We start from the raw sequence: 26,798 nt of genomic DNA, 5'->3' as shown, positions 1-26,798 counted from the left end.
ACTACCCACATTGTAATGATACAAAGCTGTTTGGAAAGTGGATTTAATGATAATTTTATTTCGATATGGTATACAGTAGTTGGAGCTACTGGACGCTCTCAGTGGGACTAACACAATAGTAGCCATAAAAGTTTACACAGTACTGTAAGTCATCCAAGATCAGTTACAAGAAGAGGATTTTTGGATTTACAGCTCGAGCACATTTATAGATTTATAATTAATAGTAACATTTTCACAGTAATACTTGGTTTAAATATTTTTCAATAAAGCACAGACTTTAATTATATATATATATATATATATATATATATATATATATATATATATATATATATATATATATAAATAAATATAACCACACTGATCAGGGGAGTGAAGATTCTAATCTTGAATTTGGCACTTAGTACAAAGTGTGGAGGTATAGAGGAGTTAGAGGTACGAGTGCCATCAAACTGTGAAGTAAGCCCAACCGCAGTCTGGACCTCAGTACGTTGTTTTCTTTGTGACGTTTCCTTGGTATCTGAATACCATCAGGTCTTAGAAAAGAGAATTATTACAGGTTTATTAAAGAAAATCTAGATTTATATCAATGTTTATAGCTTTTTTCTACAATGTTCTACAAAGCTCCTGCTGTATTTTCAGAAAGAAAAAGAAATACCTGTACAGCTTTTTTTTAAATGTTTATTTTTATGGATTTTCTTTTTCTTGGTCCATGAAGAGTAACGTTGTTGGCATTCCTCGTTGAAGCCAATGGGCAGTTTTCAATTAGTTGAAAAGACATTTCGTTTTTTCTTTCCTTAATCTGACAAGTTCCTGTTGAAGCTAAAGAACATCTTTTTACGTCTCTTCAATGTTCCCTTTTAGGCTATTTGTTGTCATATAAGAAAACTGGATTTAGCTGGAGATGTATTTGAGTAGAAAAGTTCATTTTTGAATCTACTTGATGAACTATGATGTGTTTTAAGATCATACAGTGTCGGTAGAACTTGTTTTTCATCAAATATTGTGATTTGTTTTCATTTTGGCACATTTTGTTGCTGTGGTACCCGACTCCTGAATCCAGAAACGGAGAGCTGCAAAGTCAAAAACGGCTTTATCTTTGAAATTCACGTCTTATTTTTTATACTGTATGTACTGTATAAAGTTTGGCACAAGGCCTCGTGTGAGCCGGTCAAGCCACGTTTCACACTAAAATGTCTCAAGCTAGTAAATGTAAAAAGACAAAAAGTAAATTACTTTTGGCATGCCTTGCAAAATGGTATGGAGCAATGTAAACTAGACGGACAGAGGTGAATGGGCTGTAACTCTAGAGGACACCGGTGTTCTCCTTTAGGGTTCAGTCGATAATCAACATTCTCAGTGAATATTTTGAGGAGTTCTGACTTTGCAGCTTGAACAGAAACTGAAGCCGTCCAAACAGTCATTTTGGATCTGTTGTACAGACCCGTCATAGTGACATTTTGTGCCAAAATCCTGACATTCTAAACACAGACACCAATAGACCAGACCGGCACATCCGGGTACTTTGTAAAACACCAAGTCCGTGCTCCTTTTAGATGGGAAACACAAGCCACTCGCCGTTGACTTCAATGTAAAAATAGCAGTACAAACAAAATCTATAGAAAAAGAACAGGATTCATTTTGTTTATAAATGACCCAAAGACACCATGACATGACAATATATTTCAACTCGGCCGGCCATAGAATGCGCAAGATACATACCGACAATAGTGCTTACCTTATATGAACGCTGTATCCAGCCCACTGGTGGGTTTCCACCAGGTTACATGCATCGTCCACATTGACGGTGTGTCACCCCTACTCTATTTAAAAAAAACATCGCAGATCCGGGTTTTTTATTTATTGTTATTGAAACCAACAACGCCACAACTCTTTGGCATATCTATAATCAAATTCAACTGTTTTAAATAGGGACGCACCGATATGGAAATTTTGGCCGATACCGATAAGCGATATTAACATTGCTCTTATGGCCGATAACCGATATTTACAGATGTCGATATGATCTGTATACAACCACATTTGTATGATAATCAAATTGTGTACATCCTGAAAAACACATGTAAACACTGTGCATTTGGAAAAATATATATATTTGTTTATTTCCCCAAAAATTGGAAAAGCCCATAAATCATAGATTTACCGCATTGTTTACTCTCGATGTAAAAATTTTGGCTGTTACCGATAACCGATATTAACATTGCAACATCGGACCGATGCCGATGTGTTAAAAAGTAACTTACATCGGCCGATACCGATATGAATGCCGATATATCGTGCATCCCTAGTTTTAAATAGTTTTAAATGTTTTCGGCTACTTGTACAGTCTTTTCCTATGGTGGGTTTCCCCCGTAAACGCTTGATGACGCGGCGCTGTTCTGGTCTATGCTTTTATACATAGTAGCTTGGTGAAAACTGGAATTTTAGCCAGGAGCGTGTTTCTTAATTAAAACAGTTTGTCAGTGGTTTTTACTCATGTAAAGTTACAGCATTTATATTAATTAGGTCTTAAGCCATAATACATGTACTTGCTGAAATGTGATAATAATGGGTACAATACATGTTTTTATCTTTCAAGTTTGTGGGGCAGTCAGGTGATTTGTTGGACTGTTAAACCTGTTTTTTGCCCGTGTTTCAAATATAGCCTACTTTTGGAATATTAATCACCCACATTGCAATGTCATTTATTGTTTCTTTTAATAGCTAAAGACTAATATTCTACTTACTTGGTTTGATGCTGATTTAGGGTGGTGAGAGAGTGATGTTCAGCTCTGTATCACAATGAATATCAAACTTGTTAAAACCCCAATGGGACTATATTACTAAATTACTTAAATTCTTCTGCTATATTCATTTTCTGCTGTTTTCAGGTTCTTATGCAGCTCTGGAAAGTCTAAAATGTATGAAAAAATATATAATTTCATAAAGTCCAAAGCTTGAAATATTTTCACAAATTGTCTGGAGAAGTTTTGTTTTTCAGATTGAAAACGCATATCTGCACACTTGATAAAGTTGTAAACCTACTGTTTCTTAAACTATCATTTTTGTTAGGTGTTAAGCCGGCTATCAGCACACATCACCTTGGATCCCAGCCATAATCTTCAGGTTTAGAGTGTGTTGAGTTTGGAAGTGGAAGATGACTAAATCAAATGAAATGGTGTGAGCAGCAGATTGGAGAAGCGTTCAGGCCAGAATCAGATAGTGATATAGTAGTCCAGTAAAAATGTCACTTGACCTCACACTAATTGCAACAAAACCAAACTCAACTGATTTTGTATCCTCAATATGTCCTCAATGAAGGAAAAAAAGTGTTAAGGAAATGTATGAAGGGAAAGTTTTGAAAATGACCCATATGATGCTACCAAAAACGTTTATTTATTTATTTTTTAACATTTTTTTTTTTTTTTTTTTTTTTTTCTCCTTGAAGCAAAAAACACATACAGTATATAAGTGATGAGATTTATGGCACATTAAAAAAAAAAAGGCTTCCATAGGCTACCATCATATTTAGGTAATTTTCAAAACTTTCCCTTCATACATTTCCTTAACACTTTTGTTCCTTCATTGAGGACATATTGAGGATACAAAATCAGTTGAGTTTGGTTTTGTTGCAATTATTGTGAGGTTGACCCACATATTTGCGTAAAATGCCTGGACTATAGTGTGAGTGATGTCATGTGAAAACCTTGTAACTCCAGTTTGGTGAGTTTCATATTTTCAAGCTAAAATGTAGGATGACCTCTGTGGGTCAAGGACACTAAATGTAGGATGACCTCTGTGGGTCAAGGAAACTCCGCCAGCGTCTTTGGTTGTATGTGTCCACTCTGCCCTAAAACACTGTGCTGACCAGCTGGCCCCAGTGTTCACCAACATTTCCAACACCTCACTGGAGACCTGCCACCTACCAGCCTGCTTCAAAACATCAACCATAATCTCCCCCCTGAAAAAGACAACAGCTGCACCTACAGCCGCCAAGTCCATCAAGCTCCTGAAGTTCATAGGGCTCATTTCAGACGGAGAGGAGTCTGAGTACAGGCACAGGTCAACCATCTAACCATCTGGTGACTTGGTGCAGTCAAAACAACCCGATGGTAAATGCTCAAAAGACAATGGAGATTACTGTATTGTGGAATTACAGGAGGATCACAGTCCCACCATCCCCCATCCATCACCCCGGGTGACTCCCCAGTCAACCCTGTGGAGTCCTTCCACTTCCTGGGAACCAGCATCAGCCAGGAGCTGAACATCAGAGAGCTCTCACCAAGAAGGCACAACAGAGGATATACTTTGTGCAGCAGCTGAAGAAGTTCAAAGTGTGCACTCCTAGCCTGGGTAAACCCAGCCTCCACGTGACCTCTATTTGCCATCAGTCACGAAGACTTATGCTACAGGCATAGCCTGTGACGTCACGTTGAAGGCTGGCTTTACCCAGGCTAGTGCACTTCTACACCTCCATCGTTTGAGTCCATCCTCCTCACCACCTCCACCACCGTCTGGCACGCTGCTGCCACTCTCAAGGACTTCAACAGACTGCAGCGCACCATCCGCTGTGCTGAGAAGGTGATCGGATGCAACAAGAATAATCGAGACAAAACAATGAAACCCCATTGGATTAAATACATAAACACAAAATCTCAAGTCACCTGAAAATAGGGGGGCGGTTAATAAAAAAAAAGTGATATGATGTAGGTGCAAGGTTTTCCCCTGACAGCGACAATGTGTTTGTGTGTTCATGTTTTCACGTGTCTTTGTGTTTGAGCTCGGGTCCAGCAGGCAGATGGTCCTGCTGTGTGTTCACAGGCCAGTGCCTTATGGCTGTGTGTGTGTTACAGTGGCCCTCCCCCTGTGGTACAGTCCATCATAGCCCTCCCCCCGTGGTACAGTCCCCCTGTGGTACAGTCCATCATAGCTCATTTATCTCAAAATTCCATTTACTTTTTCTATTGAGTATATTTCTTTGTCTTTTTCTACTCCGATGAATAGTTATTTTCTCTTTAGCAGCGTTTGAGTCTTATCAGGGCTTCGGTCAGTTCAAATGTAACATGTATCAGATTGAATCGCCAAAAAACAGGATGTGATGTCGCTGTTATTTAGAAACCTGGCTGGGTTGCCAGGAAAGAGAGAGGAAGTAGATTTTCTTTCTGGCTGAATTCAAATATCGAATGTTGTCATATTGTCAAAAACATAAATACCTGAGGCAGCTGAGTTACAGTTTCTGAATTGACTGATGTGGAAGTGAACACCCAGGTCCTGCACCTGCTCTGCATGTAATGAACATGTTTTTACTATTCTGTTTCAACTGAATAAACCTTTTTCTACTGGAGTTAGTGAGTTTTTACTATTCTGTTTCAACTGAATAAACCTTTTTCTACTGCAGTTAGTGAGTTTTTACTATTCTGTTTCAACTGAATAAACCTTTTTCTACTGCAGTTAGTGAGTTTTTACTATTCTGTTTCAACTGAATAAACCTTTTTCTACTGCAGTTAGTGAGTTTTTACTATTCTGTTTCAACTGAATAAACCTTTTTCTACTGCAGTTAGTGAGTTTTTACTATTCTGTTTCAACTGAATAACACTTTTCTACTGGAGTTAGTTGGCCTCTGTGTCAAGCCACAAAGTTTGACCACTTTAATAATAATTAGCTGCAGGATTCCAGAGTTTATCCACTTTTAGCAGCCAACTAAGCCTACACATAACATACCGTATGTACAATAATAACAAATACTGAGATTATGCCAGCAAACACACAGTTTAAGTTAGAAGTTGACATATATATATAGTGTTTGTATAAATATATACCGGTACATACACACACATAATATATACACAGCTGCCATGAATGCCTGAACATGGATGAAAGTTTGACAAGCCACCAGTTATTTCCTATTCCTATAAGAGAGACTAACCTAAAGTACCAGACTGCTGAAAACACAATTTAAATTAATTGATTGCAAAATACAGACTGTTTCAACTTGACAACATACCGTAAACATCCTAAATTTCCCCCAGCTTACTTCATGTTGCAGTGTGTGCTAGTACAATAACTGACAAACTGTTCCCTAGCACAACTATTGAATGAAAACAAGTCTATAAACTACTAGTTTAATTACATATAACTAACTACTGTAGCCTGTCTATGTGAAGACCACCACTATCTAATGTCTTGTATAGACTAAAATAAGAATAGAAGAAGCACATACATCTTTACAATACCACTGGCAATTGAGGTAGGTAGATATAAATGTATTCCTGAAGAGATGCGTTTTGTGTGTTTTCTGTGATCTTGGTGTTGTGGAGGATGAATTTCACTTTGTGTTTCATTGTCCCATGTGCTGCGATTTGAGGAATCCTTTATCCTTTATTTGAAAAAATCCAGTTGAAGAATCCTGATCTGTTTTGGTTGTCTGAAGGTCATGTTGACATTTTTGTTTTAGGCAGACTTATAGAAAATGCCTGGCGACTAAGACAGGGAACATTGTACCCAGTATAACTGTATGTCTTTGAAAGTGAATGTTTTGTTGAAATGCATTTTCTTTTCTTGATTCTGTACAAAGGTATATTATGATTTGTCGTGTGGCCATCTTGGCTATTGTAAATATTAGAAAGTGTCTGTAAGACCATATGGGGCTGGGCACCTTAAGGTGCATGACACTCAAATAAAAATATCAATCAATCAATCAGCCAATCACAATAACTTATTTTATACATGACTTACTTACATAACTTGCTTTACAATATACAGTATAGGCCTATAATCACAGTTGCACAATATCACGTAGGCCTCCAGTAGTGATTCTCACCCTTTTTCATCATATTATGGACCCCTTTAGTCCACATTAGAGCCACAGACCCCAATTTGATGATTCTGTCTCTTCTTAGACCCAAATCTGAGAATATTTCTATCGATAGATATGATTTATAATCCCATGATCTATCTGTATTGCAGGTAGAGAGGTAACAGAGACACTCTGATCAGTAGGCTACAGTCATTCTTCTACATTTTCTAATTGGCTGGCTAGCATGGCTGGATCAGTTTGCTGGGGACCCCCTGGAACCCTCAAGTAGTCCAGGCATTTTACGCAAATATGTGGGTCAACCTCACACTAATTGCAACAAAACCAAACTCAACTGATTTTGTATCCTCAATATGGGAACGCACAAAAAGGTGTGGACCAAAGCAACTCAGCAGGCAACTATAATGACAAAGCGAAAAATGAGCTGCTTAGAGTTTAAAGGTATCCTCAATATGTCCTCAATGAAGGAAAAAAAGTGTTAAGGAAATGTATGAAGGGAAAGTTTTGAAAATGACCTAAATATGATGGTAGCCTATGGAAGCCTATGGAAGCCTTTTTTTTTTTTTTTTATGTGCCATACATCTCATCACTTATATCCTGTATGTGTTTTTTGCTTCAAGGAGAAAATAAAAATAATAAAAATAAAAATAAATGTTAAAAAATAAATAAAAAAACGTTTTTGGTAGCATCATATGGGTCATTTTCAAAAATTTCCCTTCATACATTTCCTTAACACTTTTTTTCCTTCATTGAGGACATATTGAGGATACAAAATCAGTTGAGTTTGGTTTTGTTGCAATTAGTGTGAGGTCAAGTGACATTTTTACTGGACTAAAGGGCCCTGGTGGTCACCGGACCCTGCATTGAGAACCACTGACATAATATCTACTGCTATGATATCACATGACACAACAAACACGAGGTCTAGAAATGCACTTGTGATCTATAGAGACGTTTCCATACATCATCTCTGATCTCTCCCCCCTCTGATCTTTGCCCTGGGTTTTGAACCAGCGACCACCTCCTCATGCTCGTGTCAGTGGTCGTGACCACCTGCTGGCTGTTGTGTTGTTTACGCACACGAGACGCCCCGCCCCCTCCGCATGCTGCCAGAGCCGAGAAGAGCCTGGTGACGCGAGGTTAGCCAGAGCAGACAGACAACCAACAAGAGCCTTGCACAGCTGATCCCCCGACCAGCGCTAGTTAACGTTAACCAGTTAGCCAGCCTCTCAGAGACTAACCAACGAGTTAAATTAAACTTGAGTTAGTTGACCTCGCTCAGGAGCTATAGCGGCCAACGGTGAGTAACGTAGAAAAATAACCGAGTAGCCATTAGCCAACAGGCTAGCCAGCCCTATGGCCAAACCAATACGGTTTGGCTTGGCTAGCTTGCCTGTTGGTTACTGTTAGCTAATGCTAGTCGGCTAATTAGCTATGCTAAAGTGAGCTAACGTTGGCTGGCTAATTGTCATGGTAACGGTAACCTGGCTATAACGGGAAGTAACGTTATTGCGTTCAATTAGACTCGTTGTTACATTTGTTTCCCCCTCATTCTCTTTCTCATCTATCTTAGCTTAGGTGGCGGGCGAAGGAATATATTTAGCCACGAGTGAGTGTGTGTGTGCGCGTGCTTGCTTGCGTGTGTGTGTGTTGCCATTCGTATAGCCCCTTATCACAGGCTTCATATGGGCTTTACAGTATTAGGTTACATAGTGTGTGTGTGTGTGTGTGTGTGTGTGTGTGTGTGTGTGTGTGTGTGTGTGTGTGTGACATCCTACAGTAACAACACAAGCTGTTTTAACATGAGGCTAGTTAATTCGGTAACGCTAATCTGTGGAGACTCCTCTGTTCCTGTGTGTGTGTGTGTGTGTGTGTGTGTGTGTGTGTGTGTGTGTGTGCTCTGTGCCTGGCAGTGTGGGTGGACGGCAGCAGAGATAGAGATAGCAGATGAGGCTCACAGAAAATCACGTGTCATGTTAATACACTCAATTCATCACAATGGAAATCCAAGATGTAACTAGCGTTCATTCTCAGTTTTTCCTCAATAGATTCGATATAATAACTTTATATGTCAAAACAGTAGTGTTTGATAGATGGATTGATTTCCCCCCCCTGTCTCTCGCTGTCATCCATACTAGCACCATGCCATGGTCTGTAATGAGATGGAAACCAGTTCCTTAGCCATTGCCATGGTCCATGGAGCAGAACTGTGGAGCTAACAGGGCTGCTACTGGAAACTAGCCTGGCCCGGCTCTGCCTATGTTTGGCTCTGGTTGTTAATTAGCCAGTTAATTAGCTGTTGTTTGGGCGGGAGCCAGATGGCCGGCAGCTAGTTAGGTCGAATCACTTCTGAAACACACACACACACACACACACACACACACACACACACACACACACTGAATAGACAGCTGCCAAATGCTAATGTCAGATTAATGACTGTTGATGACGGGTTAGACCAGGCGTCAGCAATCTGGAGCACGGGTGCTGCCACACAGTAATTGATATTTTTTGTTTGTAGAAATGTTGTCATGCCAGATTACCTATTTCACAGCTTTTTGCAGTTTCACGGCCTGTTGTCATCATCATCATCAGTATATAATTGGGAGCTGGGGCTCTGTTTTCTCTGTTTCTCTGTCGCACTGTGATTGTCCCACTGTGATGTCATAAATCCCACTGTGACATCATCAGTGATGTCATAAATCCCAGTGATGTCATAAATCCCACTGACATCATCAGTGATGTCATAAATCCCACTGTGACATCATCAGTGATGTCATAAATCTGACAGACAGACAGGCAGGCAGACATAGACTGGCAGTGAGACAGACAGGCAGGCATATAGACTGACAGTGAGACAGACAGGCAGGCATATAGACTGACAGTGAGACAGACAGGCAGACATATAGACTGACAGTGAGACAGACAGGCAGACATATAGACTGACAGTGAGACAGACAGGCAGGCATATAGACTGACAGTGAGACAGACAGGCAGGCATATAGACTGACAGTGAGACAGACAGGCAGACATATAGACTGACAGTGAGACAGACAGGCAGACATATAGACTGGCAGTGAGACAGACAGGCAGACATATAGACTGACAGTGAGACAGACAGGCAGACATATAGACCGACAGTGAGACAGACAGGTAGACAGACAGGCAGACATATAGACTGGCAGTGAGACATATAGACTGGCAGTGAGACAGACAGGCAGACATATAGACTGACAGTGAGACAGACAGGCAGGCATATAGACTGACAGTGAGACAGACAGGCAGACATATAGACTGACAGTGAGACAGACAGGCAGACATATAGACTGGCAGTGAGACAGACAGGCAGACATATAGACTGACAGTGAGACAGACAGGCAGACATATAGACCGACAGTGAGACAGACAGGTAGACATATAGACTGGCAGTGAGACAGACAGGCAGACATATAGACTGGCAGTGAGACATATAGACTGGCAGTGAGACAGACAGGCAGACATATAGACTGACAGTGAGACAGACAGGCAGACATATAGACTGACAGTGAGACAGACAGGCAGACATATAGACTGACAGTGAGACAGACAGGCAGACATATAGACTGGCAGTGAGACAGACAGGCAGACATATAGACTGACAGTGAGACAGACAGGCAGACATATAGACCGACAGTGAGACAGACAGGTAGACATATAGACTGGCAGTGAGACAGACAGGCAGACATATAGACTGGCAGTGAGACATATAGACTGGCAGTGAGACAGACAGGCAGACATATAGACTGACAGTGAGACAGACAGGCAGACATATAGACTGACAGTGAGACAGACAGGCAGACATATAGACTGACAGTGAGACAGACAGGCAGACATATAGACTGACAGTGAGACAGACAGGCAGACATATAGACTGACAGTGAGACAGACAGGCAGACATATAGACTGGCAGTGAGACAGACAGGCAGACATATAGACTGACAGTGAGACAGACAGGCATACATATAGACTGACAGTGAGACAGACAGGCAGACATATAGACTGGCAGTGAGACAGACATACATACATATAGACTGGCAGTGAGACAGACAGGCAGACATATAGACTGGCAGTGAGACAGACAGGCAGACATATAGACTGGCAGTGAGACATATAGACTGGCAGTGAGACAGACAGGCAGACATATAGACTGGCAGTGAGACAGGCAGACATATAGACTGACAGTGAGACAGACAGGCAGACATATAGACTGACAGTGAGACAGACAGGCAGACATATAGACTGACAGTGAGACAGACAGGCAGACATATAGACTGGCAGTGAGACAGACAGCCATATAGACTGGCAGTGAGACAGACAGGCAGACATATAGACTGACAGTGAGACAGACAGGCAGACATATAGACTGACAGTGAGACAGACAGGCAGACATATAGACTGACAGTGAGACAGACAGGCAGGCATATAGACTGACAGTGAGACAGACAGGTAGACATATAGACTGACAGTGAGACAGACAGGCAGACATATAGACTGACAGTTAGACAGACAGGCAGACATATAGACTGACAGTGAGACAGACAGGCAGACATATAGACTGACAGTGAGACAGACAGGCAGACATATAGACTGACAGTGAGACAGACAGACAGACATATAGACTGACAGTGAGACAGACAGGCAGACATATAGACTGGCAGTGAGACAGACAGGCAGACATATAGACTGGCAGTGAGACAGACAGGCAGACATATAGACTGACAGTGAGACAGACAGGCAGACATATAGACTGACAGTGAGACAGACAGGCAGACATATAGACTGGCAGTGAGACAGACAGGCAGACATATAGACTGACAGTGAGACAGACAGGCAGACATATAGACCGACAGTGAGACAGACAGGTAGACATATAGACTGGCAGTGAGACAGACAGGCAGACATATAGACTGGCAGTGAGACATATAGACTGGCAGTGAGACAGACAGGCAGACATATAGACTGACAGTGAGACAGACAGGCAGACATATAGACTGACAGTGAGACAGACAGGCAGACATATAGACTGACAGTGAGACAGACAGGCAGACATATAGACTGACAGTGAGACAGACAGGCAGACATATAGACTGACAGTGAGACAGACAGGCAGACATATAGACTGGCAGTGAGACAGACAGGCAGACATATAGACTGACAGTGAGACAGACAGGCATACATATAGACTGACAGTGAGACAGACAGGCAGACATATAGACTGGCAGTGAGACAGACAGACATACATATAGACTGGCAGTGAGACAGACAGGCAGACATATAGACTGGCAGTGAGACAGACAGGCAGACATATAGACTGGCAGTGAGACATATAGACTGGCAGTGAGACAGACAGGCAGACATATAGACTGGCAGTGAGACAGGCAGACATATAGACTGACAGTGAGACAGACAGGCAGACATATAGACTGACAGTGAGACAGACAGGCAGACATATAGACTGACAGTGAGACAGACAGGCAGACATATAGACTGGCAGTGAGACAGACAGCCATATAGACTGGCAGTGAGACAGACAGGCAGACATATAGACTGACAGTGAGACAGACAGGCAGACATATAGACTGACAGTGAGACAGACAGGCAGACATATAGACTGACAGTGAGACAGACAGGCAGGCATATAGACTGACAGTGAGACAGACAGGTAGACATATAGACTGACAGTGAGACAGACAGGCAGACATATAGACTGACAGTTAGACAGACAGGCAGACATATAGACTGACAGTGAGACAGACAGGCAGACATATAGACTGACAGTGAGACAGACAGGCAGACATATAGACTGACAGTGAGACAGACAGACAGACATATAGACTGACAGTGAGACAGACAGGCAGACATATAGACTGGCAGTGAGACAGACAGGCAGACATATAGACTGGCAGTGAGACAGACAGGCAGACATATAGACTGACAGTGAGACAGACAGGCAGACATATAGACTGACAGTGAGACAGACAGGCAGACATATAGACTGGCAGTGAGACAGACAGGCAGACATATAGACTGACAGTGAGACAGACAGGCAGACATATAGACCGACAGTGAGACAGACAGGTAGACATATAGACTGGCAGTGAGACAGACAGGCAGACATATAGACTGGCAGTGAGACATATAGACTGGCAGTGAGACAGACAGGCAGACATATAGACTGACAGTGAGACAGACAGGCAGACATATAGACTGACAGTGAGACAGACAGGCAGACATATAGACTGACAGTGAGACAGACAGGCAGACATATAGACTGACAGTGAGACAGACAGGCAGACATATAGACTGACAGTGAGACAGACAGGCAGACATATAGACTGGCAGTGAGACAGACAGGCAGACATATAGACTGACAGTGAGACAGACAGGCATACATATAGACTGACAGTGAGACAGACAGGCAGACATATAGACTGGCAGTGAGACAGACAGACATACATATAGACTGGCAGTGAGACAGACAGGCAGACATATAGACTGGCAGTGAGACAGACAGGCAGACATATAGACTGGCAGTGAGACATATAGACTGGCAGTGAGACAGACAGGCAGACATATAGACTGGCAGTGAGACAGGCAGACATATAGACTGACAGTGAGACAGACAGGCAGACATATAGACTGACAGTGAGACAGACAGGCAGACATATAGACTGACAGTGAGACAGACAGGCAGACATATAGACTGGCAGTGAGACAGACAGCCATATAGACTGGCAGTGAGACAGACAGGCAGACATATAGACTGACAGTGAGACAGACAGGCAGACATATAGACTGACAGTGAGACAGACAGGCAGACATATAGACTGACAGTGAGACAGACAGGCAGGCATATAGACTGACAGTGAGACAGACAGGTAGACATATAGACTGACAGTGAGACAGACAGGCAGACATATAGACTGACAGTTAGACAGACAGGCAGACATATAGACTGACAGTGAGACAGACAGGCAGACATATAGACTGACAGTGAGACAGACACGCAGACATATAGACTGACAGTGAGACAGACAGACAGACATATAGACTGACAGTGAGACAGACAGGCAGACATATAGACTGGCAGTGAGACAGACAGGCAGACATATAGACTGGCAGTGAGACAGACAGGCAGACATATAGACTGACAGTGAGACAGACAGGTAGACATATAGACTGACAGTGAGACAGACAGGTAGACATATAGACTGGCAGGCAGTTCTATTGATGACAGTTGTTGCTTATTACACATCTCTTTCCACCTGTGTCTCACTGTACCACAGTCTGTTTTTGTCTGTCTCCCTGTTTTTCTGTCTGCGTAACTATCTACCTTCCTTTTTGCCTGTCTGGTAGGCGTGTCTTAGCAGGTTGATTGGCGGCTGAGTGGTCCTATGATGGAGGAGCTTCATGATGTCCAGCTGACTGAGATCAAACCACTGCTCACCGGACAGGTGAGGGGCAGGGCTTAGTGTGCATTATGCCATGTGCTGGTGGGGACACCCTGCATTTGCATGTGTATATTTTCTTGCTCTTGAATGACACAAAACGTGATTTTGCTGTAGGGCTGTTCGATTTTGCCTAAAAATTAAATTGACAATTTTTTCTCTCAAAACTCGATTTTCGATTTCGATTTCGATTTTTTTTATACTATTATACTTCTCTAAACATTTGTTGCCCTGCAGAGCTCTTTTTTCTCTATTTTTTTCACAAGTGACAAATTACGCTTTTACTCTGAAGGCAGAACAACCCAACTTCCTGTTTTAGCCTAACTTGCTATTCCTAACTTCCTGGCTGTTGCTTGCTAACCTGCAGTCACCTGACACTGGTGGATTTGATTGAGCACTCGGTGCTCTTTTGGAGGTGAGTCCTGGTAACGTTACTCGGTGGCCTCACGTGTTGTTTTGTTGTTATGTGAACTATAAAGGCAACATTTCATCGTCCGGTGATAACGTCTTTGTTCGTGCGCGCGTTTGTGTTGTGGTAATCGTTACCTGGCACAGCCCGCAGTGCAACACGCTGCTCAGTGCTCAAACTCTGTGCTTTTTGGAGGTGTTGAAATAAGTTAATTGCTGCTGTCTTTAGTAGCCAGTAGTCACAGCCTCCAGAGAGACTTTACAGCGGGGAGAAGGGACAAGTAGCAGCACGCGTACATGAGAGAGAGCCGCCCCGCCGTAACGTAATTACCCTAGTTAAAGTGTAAATCGATTTTACGATTTTCATTTTTTTAACATCGTCCTAACTAATTAATTCGATTACAATTCAAAATCGATTTATCGAGCAGCCCTATTTTGCTGCCATATTGAGAAGGTGGAAGGAGAATTCTGTTTTTTTACAACCTTATTTCTAGCTTCATTTCTAGTTCATGACTCAGCCAGAAAAGGCATTTTTGAAATGGATCCACTACAAAGATAAAACGTGCCGAGCAACGGCCTGGAACACGGGCCTTAGGGGCAACTGTAAAGCTGTAAATAGCTTATTTTCTGCCACACTGGCTCATATCCTTATTATATGATAGAGATGCCTCCTGTTGAATAAACTCCACTGACAGCTAGAAGCCGTTTCACATCCTGCATACTGTCAGCTCATTTAATAATGTACTGTATAAGAAATTGAAAGATGAAATAAAGAATCTGTCTCTGTCTCTCTGTCTGTCTCTCTCTAGACTGGGAGAAATCTGCAGGACTTTAACTGTCAGGTGAGTTCAGGGTAAACAGAGTGCCTTCAGAAACTGTTTCCCCTCCTTACATCCTTTGACATGTTGTTGTGTTGCAGCCTGCAGCCTCTATTCAAAATGCTTTAGATTGATTGATTGATTGATTGATTGAAACGATTTATTTCAAACAGTTAAAACAATACATAAAGTGAAAAAAAACAGTAAACATAACAGTCTAATAGACTTCAGCAAAAGGAAAATACGTAAACAAACATAAAAAAGGCGAACTGTTTGAAAAGGGGCAGGAAGAAGCCTAGGCTTATCGAGTCCTGCCCCCAAATCATTCATAAACAAATTCATACATCCCTATATATCAGAGATGGGCACTTGAGACTTGGTGACTTGGACTCGAGTCGACTCGAGTCCCTGTTTTGATGACTTGTGACTTGACTTGACAAAAACATAAATGACTTGAGACTAGACTTGGAAGTTAAAGACTCGAGACTTGACTTGACTTGAGAGGTGATGACTTGGATGACTTGTTTGTGTTTGTTAGTTTAAAGTGTAAAGTAAAGTTTAAAGTAAACAATTAAATAATAACGTAACGTTGTCAAGTGTCTCTGTCTGTCCGCTAGCGTCATGCAGAGTGCATGGCGAGTGCAGCTGGAACGGCATTAGAAAACATTTCATTGGAGCGTGACTGACAGCCAGTCATCCAATCATGACAATGCAATAAGGAGGAGCATGACTGAGTCATCCAATGACAAATTGTCATTCAATCATGCTCCTCTTTATAGCATTGTCGTGATTGGATGACTGGCTGTCAATCACACTCCTCAGTGATTACACACAGCTGGGATATTCTGCAAAGAGGTAGACGCACTGTTGCCAAATTGGTGACTTTGACGCTACATTTAGCTCCTTTTCAGACCCCCATGACGACTTTATTTTTCAAAATTGACTAGCGACAAATCTGAGTATGGGAAGCAATGTTAATGTGTTGAATCCAGGTGAATCGCAACGGATTTTGCCCATGAATTGGCGTGGGTGCGGGTTTCCTCTTTCTCCTTGTCTCTGCCTGTCTGACCAACACAGCGCTTCTCCCGTATCTGGCCCAGGCGGGTGGAGTCAGCACTTAATATTACAACCATACAGTCAATGATTATTACAACGGCTACGCTGACGCGTGTTTTTGTTTGTTTGTTTTCTAGCTTAGACTTTCTTAACCAATAGCGACTTTGCTTGGAAAAGAGTTGGCAGCACTGGGCAGACGGGACAGGGGCAGAATCTAAGAAAGTTTGATGATGTAGTCTGGCTGTCAGTGTTTCACTGTTTAACAGTGATTGAGAGGAAATGTTTATTTAATATTTTTTACATTATGTTTTGATTAAATTTTAAGCTATTTGTTTTTGTTTGATTAGCCTCCATTGTATTCTGGCTGTCCGTATTCATTGCTTAAAACTGACGGGGAGGATTTTTCTTTTATTATGAAGAGAATACGTTTGAACTCATTTGTTTTTGTTTGATTACATTTTAGTCTGACTGTCAGTATTTCACCGTTTAAAACTGGCGTGGAGGATTATGATTTTGAAGCAATTATTGAAATAAATAGGCTAAGCGTTTATAAAGTTATTTTACTTTCGTTTGATTACATTTATTTCACTGAATATCAATGATTATAATACAAATTCAATTCACTTTTTAACAGGTTAGATACTTTAAATTGGCCAATGATATCACTATTAGACATGTATTAATAAAAAAATCTGTCAAGGTAAGACTGCAGTATCTTGGGCGTGGGGGGAAAAAGTGACTTGACTTGGGACTTGACTTGCCTTAACTAAGGACTCGACTTGACTTGACAAAACCTGTGAGTTGACTTGACTTGACTTGCCCAAAACAAAATGACTTGGGACTTGCTTGAGACTTGGACCAAATGACTTGGGACTTACTTGAGACTTGGACCGAAGTGACTTGGTCCCATGTCTGCTATATGCATATCCCAACTCCCACGCTCCTCCACACACGCTCATGTATACATGCATACACATACATACATACATATATATGTATGTATATACACAAACGTACACAAACTTACCCATACACACACAATATCATAAATCCACCTACAAATCCCTATCAATACCCATTCCCAATAATACAATCCAACATTACCCCAAAAACCCAATGCTTTGATATCAACCTGTGTTGAACTAATGCATCCAAGAATCCATCCAATGTACACAACAATTCTTTACATAATGTATATTACAATATAATATACTTCATGCACACCATACATACATTATATGCATAATAACTTCATTACACATACAATAATTTTTATACATATGTTTTTTTTTTTTTTACACTTTAATTTTTGTTTTTTTTAAACTGACATATAACAGATGGAGTCTGGGAACTTACAGTTCGCTCATTGAAATAAATAAAAAAACAGAATACAAAAATAAAGAGTCCAAATCAAAATTAAAATGCAGGAGTGGTTCACAGTAATAACAAGATTCTAATAGACAGAGACAAGACTTATTAGGCATCTAAGTTGTAGTAATATTCCCATTTTTCCCAATGTCTGTCCCCCTTCTCTTTTTGGAGTCGGAGAGAGAAGGTCATCTTTTCCATTGAGCGGATAGAGTTAACTGTGTTGATAAAGAGGGCAATGGTGGGGGGGTTCTTCTGTAGCTAGCATTTGGTTATTGATTTCTTGCTTGCGGCTATAAGTATCTTCCAAAGGTATGTGTCACTACCAGGGCCCGAAATTAGAGCCCGCCACCCGCCAATGGCGGGCATATTTCAGCTTTGGCGAGTGACATAAAAGGGCTGTCCGCCACGTGGCGGGTAACAAAATAGTCGTGTAAAATAATTAAAACTGCGGTGTGTTTTGGTCTTACGACAGTCGCCTTTATTGCAGCATGCAAACTCTCCTTGCGCGTCCTCTCCGGCCTCATTTTTGGCTTGTTTACGAACGTCACATCCGCTACTCTTCTGTGCTGACTGCCTGGCCATGGCCATCTGCATTCTGCAGCGCCTGCTTGCACTGCAGGGAGCTAACGTTACGCCGGTCCGCCTGCTATACTGTAGCTAACGTTAGCTTGATTTAACGTTAAATAGGTTACAATGTGGAACCATATCGAGGGAGTAAGCCGGTCGCTAAAAAGAAAACCCACCGCGGCTTTCTCCCACGAAAAGGATGAAGTGGCAGCGAGAGCTGGACTATCTAACAAAATAAAGTTTCGAGAGGAGTGGAAGTTTGGGGATAGCGGTGTTTCAAGAGACTGGCTACAGTATGATGCTGGGGCTGTAGTGATGAGTTGTTCCGTGTGCCACAAGTATGCCAAAAAGAAACATAGAAACAACACGTTTGTCATCGTCAGTAAATCAATGAAGCTGGAAGCCGTTCGTGACCATGAACAGAGCCAGTGTCATATTTAGCTGCAAAGAGGAGAAGTAGAGAGAGGGTGAGGAGTCGAGGAGTTATGTTTACAAAACCTTCAAATTTACTTCTGTTCTGTTAAATCCTGCAAAGAGGGTAGAGAGTGAGGAGTCTGATGATGTTCAACGTTAGGTTACAATTTAAGCTCAAGATTGACTTGACATGTATTGATTAATCAATCATCAATCAATATATTAAAATAATTTGCTTCAAATTTTACTCTGGCCTCTTGTGTATTCTTCAACGTAATACCTTATCTACTTGAAATGTACTGAAGAAAATGTATATATATATGGATATGTGACACAAAAATGCGTTTATTTTTTTTGGCCGGTAACAAATATGCTTGGCGGGTAGATTTTTTCCATCTACCCGCCACTGGCCGGTGGGTCAAAAAGTTAATTTCGGGCCCTGGTCACTACTGCCGAATCCATCAGGGGGGATTCCGAGATATAGAGATGCAAAAGAAAAGTCCACCTTCAGAGCCAGGATCTCAGAGATTAATTGGTCCACTTCTTTCCAAAACGGTTGAATGCATGGACACAACCAAAAGATATGTGCATGATCAGCCGACGTAGAGCCACACTCCCTCCAACATGAGTACTGAGACCCACTGAATTTAGATTTCTGGTTGGGTGTAATAAAGAAGCGTATAAGTGTCTTCCAACAGAAATCTCTCCAAAAAAAAGAATTTGTGGAGGTAGATCGAGTTTCCCATGCTTGAAGCCATGCTTCCTCTTCTATTACCCTATTGGTTTCTTTTTCCCAGCGTTGTCTAATGTAATTACGGTAGTTGAATTTAGATTCATTGAGATAAAACCCTTATATAATTTGCCTATTAAGCCTCTATTGTTTTTAGCATCATATGCATTGATAAATACCTGGGTTATTTCCGAGGGTACAACGGGGTCAGGTCCCCCCACCTCTTTTAGGAAGAAGTGACGGACCTGTAAATACCGGTAGAAATCCTCTTTGCCCAGCCCATAAGAGTGGCTTAGATCTTTAAAGCTATTAAAATTTCCCCGTGTCACCATTCGGCATAGTGAGGTGATACCTCGTTTAGCCCATAATCTATAGCTGTGGTCTTGTGATGCTGGAAGGAATTGTGGGTCGTACGCCGGCCAACTTAACAACTTGATCTCTCTGTGAAGTTGCAATCTTTTTACCACCTGCAACCATATTTTCACTGAGAAGGTCACCAATTGGTTTTGAAGTAGAATGACCTCATTGACTCTGCTGGGACATCCTAGTACAGATTGAATTGGTGTGTCCATTAATGATAACTCAATGTCTTTCCACCTGGCCTCATAGGCTGGGTTGCACCAACATACAAGAGGCCTCAACTGAGCTGACAGATAGTAATCCCTAAAACAAGGAAGGGCCATGCCCCTCCTCTCCCCCGGCAGCTGCAATGTGGAATACCTCACTCTAGGTCTTTTGCTATTCCAAATAAATCTGGACAGGTGCCTGTCCCATTCCCTAAACTGTTTAAGAGTCACCTCGACTGGAAGCGCTGCAAACAGGAATAACAGTCTTGGGAGAATATTCATTTTAATTGTCCTTATTCTGCTGCCAAGGTCAAGAGGGAGCATGTCCCACCTATTCAGGTCATCATATATTCTCCTATTAGTCTGCTTGTAATTGACATCACAAAGTTGAGATAAATCCTTAGTTAAATAAACCCCTAAGTACTTAATTTGTGACTGAGACCAATTAAGGTGATACCTGTCCATCAGCCCCTGTGAAGGAGTATAATTAAAGGTTAAAACTTGAGTTTTTTGGACATTGAGTACATAGCCTGAGTAGCTCCCATACCTTACCAAGATGTTCATTAGCAGTGGAACCCCAGATTCTGGATTTTTAAGTGTTATCAACACATCATCCGCGTATAAGCAGATTTTATTTTATACCCTCCCTATACGTATGCCCTCCAAGTTAGTCTCCTCTCTAATGGCTTGAGCTAGCGGTTCAATAAAAAAATTGAAGAGATATGGGCTGAGAGGACATCCTTGTCTACAACCTCGTTGTAGTGCTATTGAGTTTGAAAGACTCCCATTTATCTTGATCCTCGCTGTTGGGGAAGAGTAGAGTGATCTTATACATTGTATGAATAATTTACAAAATCCAAATCTGTTCAAAACTTGAAACAAAAATTCCCAGCCAACTGAGTCGAACGCCTTCTCAGCATCAAGGCTGAGAAGGACTGCACTTGAGTTCTCCTTAGTGATATGTTCAATTATATGAAGGGATCTCCTTATGTTGTCGTGTGTTTGCCTATTCCTTGTAAATCCTGTCTGATCCTCGTCTATAAGGATGGGCATTAAAGTGTCCATCCTTTTAGCGAATATGGCTGCGTATATTTTATAATCTGTGTTTAGGACACTAATCGGTCTATAACTTTTACAATCCGTTTTATCTTTTCCCTCCTTTGGGATTACTGATATAAATGCTTGGCTCCATGATGGTGGGAGAATACCTTCTTCCAGGGTGTGATTGAAAGAATCTTTTAATAAAGGGAGCAGCGGTTCTCTCATACCCTTATACCACTCTGGAGGGAATCCATCACAGCCTGGGGACTTATTAGAATTAAGACATGAAATTACGCTATTTATTTCCTCTATTGAGATTTCACGTGTAAGTTTTTTATTTTCCTCTTCCCCGATGGAGGGTAAATCCAGTGAGTCCAAAAATGTTTGGATTATTGAGCTATCTATCTTATCTGGCTGTGTATATAATGACTTGTAATAGACTACAAATGCTTTCTGGATTCCCTCCAGATTAGTAACTGTTTTTTTTGATAGGGGATCCCTAATTTTGTGAATTGTTGTTTCTGCTTGCTGTTTCCTTAGGCTCCATGCGAGTATTTTAGCTGCTTTGGATCCTGCTTCATAATGTTTTTGCTTCATGAATCTAAGTTTTTTCTCAATTTCCTCACTAAGAATCTTATCGATCTCCTGTTTAACTATTCTCAACAATTCGAGTGTAGTATGGGTCCCTGCTGATACTATGAGCTTTCTCCAGTTGTTTTAATTGCTCCTGCAACTCTAATAACTTCTTGGCTTTGATCTTTTTTAACAGTGCTGACTCAGCTATGATTTTGCCTCTCTAAGAAAGGCTTTAGCAGCATCCCATAATATGACTGGGCTAAACTCCCCATTGTCATTATGTTCCAAGTAATTCTGTATTTCAATAGTCATTCGAGATTTAAATGCCTCGCTGTTTAGTAAACCCGTGTTCAGTCTCCACAAAGTGGTTTTTGGTCTTCCCCCCAAATTTAGTTTCAGATTTAAGCTAGAGTGATCAGAGAGGTTCCTCTGTCCTATTTTGCATTCTTTCACTTTATGACAATCTTTACTAAACATGAAAAAATAGTCTATTCTTGAATACATGTTATGTCTTGCAGAATAGAAAGTGAATTCAGTATCGAATTGGTGTAAATGCCGCCATATGTCAACCAGTCCTAATTCTTGTAATGTATTATTTATTCTTTTTTCTATGGGACTATTTATTCTTGTTCTGGTGGTCGTGTCCAATTTGGGATTCAGGAGTACATTGAAATCCCCTGCACATATTAGGGTGCCATATTAATAAAGGCACCCAATCATATGTTTCCGCAGCCATCATATTACCGTAAATATCTTCCTAAAAAAAGTGGCATCACTACCTGGGGGGGCATATATATTACACAGGGTGACCTCTTCATGTTCCAGTTTGCCCTTTACCAAAATAAATCTACCCTCTTTATCTTTATGTTCTGAGACAAGCTCAAAACAAGTAGAATTCGGAATCAATATTGCGACACCCCTCTTCTTACCCTTTCTATATGAAGATTTTTTTTTTCCCTAAACCCCATTTTCTTTAGTTTCTCATGTTCCCGATTAGACAAATTAGTTTCTTGCCAGAAGATGACATTGATTTTCTCCCGTTTTACTTTGGCTATTAATTTGCTCCTTTTTATGGGATTATTTATACCATTAACATTCAATGATTGTATATTATGATACATCATTTTCTATGGTCACTCTGAAATGTACATTCCTGCATGCATGAGTTCCAAGTCCCGGACTTCCATCAACAAAAAACAAAAAACAGCAAATTAGAACATATATAATACCTGTAGTAATCAATACCATGATAAACAACACAGGGCTTCCAATTCAGAGGGTTCCTTGTTACCACTCTGTGTGTAGGGGATAAATGCCACTAGGTGGGGCCCCTCAGTCACAAACGAAAAAGATGGGGTGACGTTCCCTAATTACTTGCATCAGCTCCTTGTTGTACCCCCAAGTTATAAGGGAGGTAAAGTAAATGATATTAAACTAAGTGAGACTCAGCCTATAGGCCTTTAGGCCATGGTAGAAATAAATTATAATTTCGGTCAATAAAGAGTCTTTAATCCTCTGAATTAAAATAAAGTCACGATGGGGATTATACTGTATTCCAAGTTACAGGGACAGGGGGCGTTACTTATCCATGTTTGTGACATTCTCCCTCTCTCTTCTGCCTCCGTCCGCTCCTTCATCCCGCCGAAATCCTCTCAGTCTCTTGCGTATGTCTTCCTGGTAGTCATTGCGTGTCCCCGGTGCTGCGCATCCCCGCTGTACTCCATGGCAGGAGTTTGTTGATCGTTTCCACGGTGATATCTTTGGATTTATTCACCGATATTGGTCCAACGGTGAAGCCTCGCTTTCTCAGGTCAGCCGCTGCTTCCACGGCGCTGCTGTATGTGGCCGTGCCCGAGCTGAAGTGCACGCGCATCCGGGTCAGTGGAGTCTGAAAGCGGATTGCATTTTCCTTGAGCACTCGTTTAATTGGAATGTATTCCTTCCTCTTCTGTTGGACGCTATCAGCATAATCATGGTCGAAAAACACTCGCTTATCTTGTACATTGATGTTCTTCTTCCACGCAGCCTGTAGGATTTTCTCCTTCGTAGTGTACTGTAGGAACCGGACCAATGTTGAGCGAGGAGGGGCGCCCGCAGGTGGTTGTAAAGCGAGCGCTCTGTGTGCTCTATCAATTCCCAGGTTCTTCTCCTGACCCAAGCCCGTTATTTCCCCCAATTCTGACTGCAGCATGTTTTCCACAAACCGAGGCATAGAAGTACCTTCTGCGTTTTCGGGGATACCATAAATCCGGATGTTGTTACGTCGTGAGTGCCCCTCTAAATCAGTAAGCTTGGCCTGGAGTGAGTTTTGGTTATCGAGCAATTGAATGAGAGTGTCTTTCACTCCAATATCACACTCTTCCTCTCCAGCCATTTTCTTCTCCACCTCTCCCACTCGTTTGGCGATCCCCTCAATCTGGCCGGTGGCAGTTTTAACCTGCTCGTTGATTTCACTTCTTAGCTCGTCCAGCTGTGTTTTCATGTCTGCTCGGAGACCGAGTCTGACTTGCGACAGTTCTTTCTTCATTTCTGATTTAAGATCTAGCATGCCTTCAGCCATCACTTCACTCACCACTTTTCGGAGGGAGTTAATTACAGCGGGGGAGAGCTCATCCTCCTCCATGTTTTGTTCTGCCTCGTGAGTTTCACTTGCACCGGCGTCTTCTTTTCGTGTATCTAGTGTCGCAATATTGCTCCGTGCCGTACTACTCCCTTTTGATTTGGGCATGATTCTCTTAGTTTAAATCACTTTTACCGAGTTAATCACTCGAATTATGGGGTTTTAATCCTGCCAATGCAAGAGCTCCTTTCTATGCTGCCATACTCGTTGCAGCGTCACCGGAAGTCCCCATATATATACATATATGTTTATTAATGTACAGAATACACATCAGACCAGGCACACCCACCCACCAATACAGTAATACTCTACAATGAAGAAAAAAGGACATTGCCAAAAAACAGCAAGATTCGGATGTTTCACCAACATTCGACACACACACACACACACACACACACACACACACACACACACAAATGATGACAGTTAAAACATGAATTTAGATTTTCTTTTGCAAATTACTTGAAAATGTAAAAACATCTCAATCAGGGATTCCACTAGGCATTTTCCCAGACGGCCAGTGCAGCCGGTAACGTTCCAAAATTCCGGCCATATCGAATATTTACCGGCTACTATTAAAAAAAGGATGTTATAAAATAATTGTTTCCTAAATAAAGTTTTTGAATCAATTTATTTCTCTATAGTCTATTCTTTATAGCCTCTATAGTCGATCATATTTATTCCAGTGTTGTCTTAAGGCCGATTTCGCAGCAAGAATATTAATTGGTCGGCACGTCGTTCTCGGTAAGGACGCTTTCGTTATTGAAACAGACAACGTGCATGCATGCTCCTACTGTAGCCTATCTATCTGCATTTGCAGACACTCATGAACCCATATCTTCTGGACATTGCTTTGATGAAAAACAACGTAGCGTTAGCTAAAAGTAATAAGCGCGACAGTGTCAGTGCAGACAGCGCACAATTTGAATCTCCAGCAATAGGCTACGCACCTTAATCTCTCCCTCTCCACACCTGGCACCTGCGGCAGCTCTCCTGCACTCGTTCTCGGCTCCCATGTGGCTTTATTTGTCGTAAGCATTTTGATTAATCTCCTCATCATACGAGCGTCGGGCAACAAGCGCGAGCCATTGATTGATTGATTGATTGATTGATTCGCCCGACGTAGGTAAAAAGGCTTTTTACCTCCGCTAAATTGACAGCCTACGTCGGGTCTCTTTCGCTTTTGACGGCGGCAGGCACGCTTCTGTTTCTTCATGAGGAAGCAGGTGCTTCACACTTTCCTGCTGTCTTGCTGGCCTCGGCTGAAGTAGGCTACTTGTTGCATGATCTCGATTAAAAAAAGGACTGGCCTAGCAAGGGATGTCTGGTTTCCTCCTGTGTGTTTCCTCACAGCGGGTCCAGCGCTCGCCGGCGGGACTGATGCTGCTTGTGCGGCTTTTAAACGGCGCTCTACAGTAACGAAAGCATCTGCTATATTTTCCTTTTTCACCAACACTCAACATAACGGGGTGGAAAAGATATGATGTAATACGTCTCTATTTAAGTCGTAGCTTATTGGCAACATCACTTAGGCTATAGGTCACACAATATTAGGCTATTTTATAGAAGGAATTTATTTATCTGGCATATTTTCAGCCGGCTACTTGAGCCGGTGACCTTTTAATTTACCGGCCCACGGCAACAAATACCGGCTAAAAGCCGGCAATTGCCGGCTGAAGGCTGGCTCACACTACAGGATTTTCGGGCCGATTTATGCCCGATTCACCCCTCCCGAGAATCGGAGGAGAAATCTGGCCTGGCAGCTTGCCAAGCTTGGTCGGGCCCGACTTTCGGCACCGATTATCTTGTAGTGTGAGCTGTTTGCAGATCCAATCTTAAGCCTCCCGATCTGCTCAAAGCCTCATCGGGGCCGTCCCGATCATATCAAACATGTTTGATATTTAGGACTGAAAATCTGCGCGAATACATCATTCTGCTGCTGCGGGAGACTCCCGTCATTATCGTTAATTGACGCGGCTCATTTGATGCGCTGCACTGCAGGTATCAGATAGGCTACCAAATACCAACAGCACAGAACCATGAGTATTTGGGGGAAAGTGTCACTAATTTATATCACAATGAATGACCAATGAATAAAAAGTTGTTATATCGTAGTTTTGAGCCCCTGCCAGTCAGAGGCTGTAATCTCCTACCTGTTTTATCAGGCAGTGTGGGGGAAAAAGGCTTTGCTGCTGCGGGAAGCAATCCAGTCTATCCAAACTTTTGCCGATCTCATGACATGCAGCAGGGAAATATATTTTGGTAGCGCATGTGTTTGTGTTCTCACTTGTACAGACAATAGACTCGCGTTGTTTACACGCATGCTAACT

General features: G+C 41.8%; 2 protein-coding genes across 2 annotated transcripts in view; both read left to right on the top strand.

Moving 5' to 3' along the window:
* Positions 1 to 4,075, top strand: part of LOC310794484 (PHD finger protein 20-like) — a gene marked incomplete at its 3' end in the record, with an annotated part of 40,932 nt that extends 36,857 nt beyond the window's left edge. Inside the window, exon 19 of the mRNA XM_083656466.1 lies at positions 3,872 to 4,075. Coding sequence (XP_083512592.1) covers positions 3,872 to 4,075 — 204 coding nt within the window. The remainder of the gene's footprint in view (positions 1 to 3,871) is intronic.
* Positions 4,076 to 7,975: 3,900 nt separating this feature from the next.
* The window catches only part of LOC310794637 (protein NDRG3-like), a 52,961-nt gene continuing 34,138 nt past the window's right edge, over positions 7,976 to 26,798 (top strand). Inside the window, exons 1-3 of the mRNA XM_083656627.1 lie at positions 7,976 to 8,114; positions 14,210 to 14,307; positions 15,519 to 15,551. Coding sequence (XP_083512753.1) covers positions 14,248 to 14,307; positions 15,519 to 15,551 — 93 coding nt within the window. The 5' untranslated portion in view covers positions 7,976 to 8,114; positions 14,210 to 14,247. The remainder of the gene's footprint in view (positions 8,115 to 14,209; positions 14,308 to 15,518; positions 15,552 to 26,798) is intronic.

Source organism: Poromitra crassiceps (genome assembly GCF_964638095.1).
Source record: "Poromitra crassiceps genome assembly, chromosome: 20".
NCBI classification, from domain to species: Eukaryota; Metazoa; Chordata; class Actinopteri; order Beryciformes; family Melamphaidae; genus Poromitra; species Poromitra crassiceps.
Note: the sequence above shows the minus strand (reverse complement) of the source record. Positions and strands in the feature narration are given on the sequence as shown.